This window comes from Eimeria mitis, genomic scaffold (genome assembly GCF_000499745.2).
Source record: "Eimeria mitis Houghton genomic scaffold, Emh_scaff5579, whole genome shotgun sequence".
Lineage (NCBI taxonomy): Eukaryota > Apicomplexa > Conoidasida > Eucoccidiorida > Eimeriidae > Eimeria > Eimeria mitis.
In genome coordinates this window covers 1-3,515 of record NW_024015551.1, presented here as the reverse complement: position 1 = coordinate 3,515, position 3,515 = coordinate 1, and the positions used below count along the sequence as shown (strand labels likewise).

At 46.8% G+C, this 3,515-nt stretch overlaps 1 protein-coding gene across 1 annotated transcript; it reads left to right on the top strand.

The window, feature by feature from the left end:
- Nucleotides 1–655: 655 nt before the first annotated feature.
- On the top strand, nucleotides 656–1,715 carry EMH_0082930 (Lon protease homolog, mitochondrial, related; the record flags this gene model as incomplete). Its single annotated transcript, XM_038022819.1, is given in 5 exon segments — nucleotides 656–680; nucleotides 904–968; nucleotides 1,108–1,167; nucleotides 1,383–1,514; nucleotides 1,518–1,715. Coding segments are annotated over 5 exon segments (480 nt in total).
- Between the last annotated feature and the right edge of the window lie 1,800 nt (nucleotides 1,716–3,515).

Here is a 3,515-nt window from a genome sequence, read left to right as displayed (position 1 = left end):
GCTGCTGCTGCTGCTGCTGCTGCTGCTGCTGCTGCTGCTGCTGCTGATGCTGCTGCTGCTGCTGCTGATGATGATGGTGATGGTGATGGTGGTGATGGTTGTGCGCATTCTATTCATCTACATGTACCTGAAGGTATTTTATTTATATTTATATTTCTGCTGCTGCTGCTGCTGCTGCTGCTGCTGCTGCTGCTGCTGATGGGGGTAATGGTGGTGATGGTGATGGTGATGGTGGTGGTGGTGATGGTGCTGATGGTGATATTGCTGCTGCTGCTGCTGCTGCTGTTGCTGCTGCTGCTCATCATGGTGCTGCTGCTGCTGCTGCTGCTGGTGCTATTGATGATGATGCTATTGCTGCTACTGGTGCTGCTGCTGCTGCTGCTGCTGACGATGGTTGTTGTTGGTGGGGTTTGTGTGTTTAGGGTTTAGGGTTTAGTGTTTAGTGTAGTGTATATGTGTATGCATATATGTACTGCACCCCTCATAAACCCCTTCCCAAACCCTAAACCCTAAACCCTCGACCCTAAACCCTAAACCCTAAACCCTAATTTTGTGTTCAGGGGCAACACCAAAGGATGGACCCTCAGCCGGCGTAACCCTCGCTTCTTCTTTGCTTTCTCTCGCTCTAAACCTAAACCCTAAACCCGATCTAGCAATGACTGGAGAGCTCACACTCACTGGTAAACCCTAAACCCTAAACCCTAAACCCTAAACCCTAAACCCTAGAGAAGAAACCGAAAAAGGAGGACGCAAATATCTCATCATCCAAATACCCTAAACCCTAAACCCTAACAATAGAATTGTAAACCCTAAACCCTAACCCTAGAATCATAAACCCTAAACCCTCATCTTCATGCAAACCCTAAACCCTAAACCCTAAACCCTAAACCCTTGTGAACTCAGGGAAAGTTCTCAAGGTGGGCGGCATCAAGGAGAAGGTTATCGCGGCTAAGCGGGAGAACATAAAGGTAATCTCTCTAAACCCTAAACCCTAAACCCTAAACCCTAAACCCTAAATTTCTAAACCCTCTAAATAAATATCCGTGTTCAGGGTTTAAACCCTAAACCCTAAACCCTAAACCCTAAACCCTAATTTGTGCGCTGCAGACCCTCATTTTCCCCAAGGGAAATCAACGAGACTTCGAGGAGCTTTCGGCGAATATAAAGGTCAGCACATAAACCCTAAACCCTAAACCCTAAACCCTAAACCCTAATTTTTTTTTTTTGTTTTTAAGAACAAGTTTAGGGTTTAGTGTTTACCATTGCATTGCATCGCAGCATCCATCACAAGTACTTAATTCTCCCACTTTCCATTTTCTAGGGTTTAGGGTTTAGGGTTTAGGGTTTAGGGTTTACACTTTTTTTTTTTTTTTCATATTCAGGAGGGTTTTGACGTTCACTTTGTAGAAGAATATGATCAAGTCTTCGACCTCACCTTCGGCCATCACTACGGGGCCCCCATGGGGGCCCCCCACCAGACCCTCGAGGGGGGGGCCCCTGAGGAGGGGGCCCCCNCTGAGGAGGGGGCCCCCGAGGGGCCCCCCGAGGAGACCCTGCAGGGGGCCCCCGAAGGGGGCCCCCCCGCTGAGGCCCCCCTCAACGGGGGCCCCCAAGACGAGGTAAACCCTCAGGGGGGGGCCCCCCCAGAGGAGGGGGCCCCCCAGGGGCCCCCCGAGGACCCCTCTAAGGGGTCCCCCCAACAGGGGGCCTCTTAAGGGGGCCCCACAGGGGGCCCCCTCAGCGGGGGGCCCTTCAGGGGGGGGCCCCCAGGGGGCCACTCAGGGGGCCCCCTGAGGGTTTGAGTGTATGGGGGCCCCCTCGGGGGCCCCCTGAGGGTTTGAGTGTATGGGGGCCCCCCAGGGGGCCCCTGAGAAGGGTTTGTGGTGGGTATGTGCAGCAGCTGAATGTTTGGTGCTGCAGCGATCCCCTAAACCCTAAACCCTAAACCCTCGAGAGTATATATCGTTGGGTGTTGTTGAGGGTTTAGGGTTTAGGGTTTATTGTTTTTGTCTTTTATTTAATTTGTATTTGTCTATACATTTTATCTCCACCCCCAATAAACAATTAAAATAAATAAAAATAAAATAAAAATAAATAAATAAATAAAAATAAATAAAAAATAAATACAAATAAATAATTATAATAAATACTAACTACACCAACAACAGAAACCCAATCTATCTGTCTCTGTCTCTTCCTTTCTCTCTATCTATCTCTATCTATCTCTCTTCTCTTTATCTATATCTATCTATCTCTCTGTCTCTTTATATTTTTTTTTCAATCTAAATCTATATATCTGTCTCTATATCTTTCTTTCTTTCTTTCTTTCTTTCTGTCTCTCTTTATCTGTCTCTCTTTCTGTCTCCTTCTGTCTCTTCCTTTTTCTCTCTTTTTGTATTTTTCTGTTTCTTTGTATTTATCTCCTTATTTATAAATTTTATTTTTTTTTCTCTCTTTAGGGTTTTTGTGCGTTCTCAGCTGTATATACACCTCACCATTAGGGTTTAGGGTTTAGGGTTTATAGACACACCTCAGGTTTAGGGTTTAGGGTTTAGGGTTTATATACACTTGATAGTGCTGTGACGGGCTGCTGCTGCTGCTGCAGCAGCAGCAGCAGCAAACCCTAAACCCTAAACCCTAAACCCTCGCTACGCTCTACATGATCTCACGTTGCTTGAGTCATAAATAAGGGTTTAGGGTTTAGGGTTTAGGGTTTGTATTTACACAACCATCTAAAGACATATAAAGAAACAAACATAATGAATAAACAACGTCAACACCTGCTGCTGCTGCTGTTGTTCCTGCTGCTGCTGCTGCTGCTGCTGGTGTCCTGCTGCTGCTGCTGCTGCGCTGCAGCAGCAGCAGCAGCAGAAGCAGCAGCAGCAGCAAAATCAGTAAAAGCAACGCCACCGCTACATGCGTAAATTATTCCACAGCAGCAGCAGCAGCAGCAGAAGCAGCAGCAGCAGCAGCAGCAGCAGCAGAAGCAGCAGCAGNAGCAGCAGCAGACAACAGCTAGCACTGCAAAGACGCCGTCGAAAAAGGGTTTAGGGTTTAGGGTTTAGGGTTTAGGGTTTAGAAATCTTTGTCCCAGTCGTATTCATCTTCTAGCTCAATGCCCTCATCCTCCTCGATGTCAAGTCCCCCCTGAAGCAAAACACATAAACCCTAAACCCTAAACCCTAAACCCTAAACCCTCAAAGAAATACATGTTCTAGGTTATGAGAACCCTATCTATGTGTTAAATTGAGGGTTTAGGGTTTAGGGTTTAGGGTTTACGTGGTGTTGTCAGCAGGTGTGTATACAGTAAAGTAACCCTACCCCCTCTTCCTCTGGTTTAGGGTTTAGGGTTTATTAGGGTTTATTAGGGTTTATTAGGGTTTAGGGTTTATGAGGGTTTACTTCTTCTGCATCCTCTGCATATGTCTCTCCTTTTGGGAGAAGGGGAGGAGACAAATCTCTGCCCGCTAGTCGATCCCAATCAAAGTCAGAAAAAAACGCGTGTTCTTTTATAT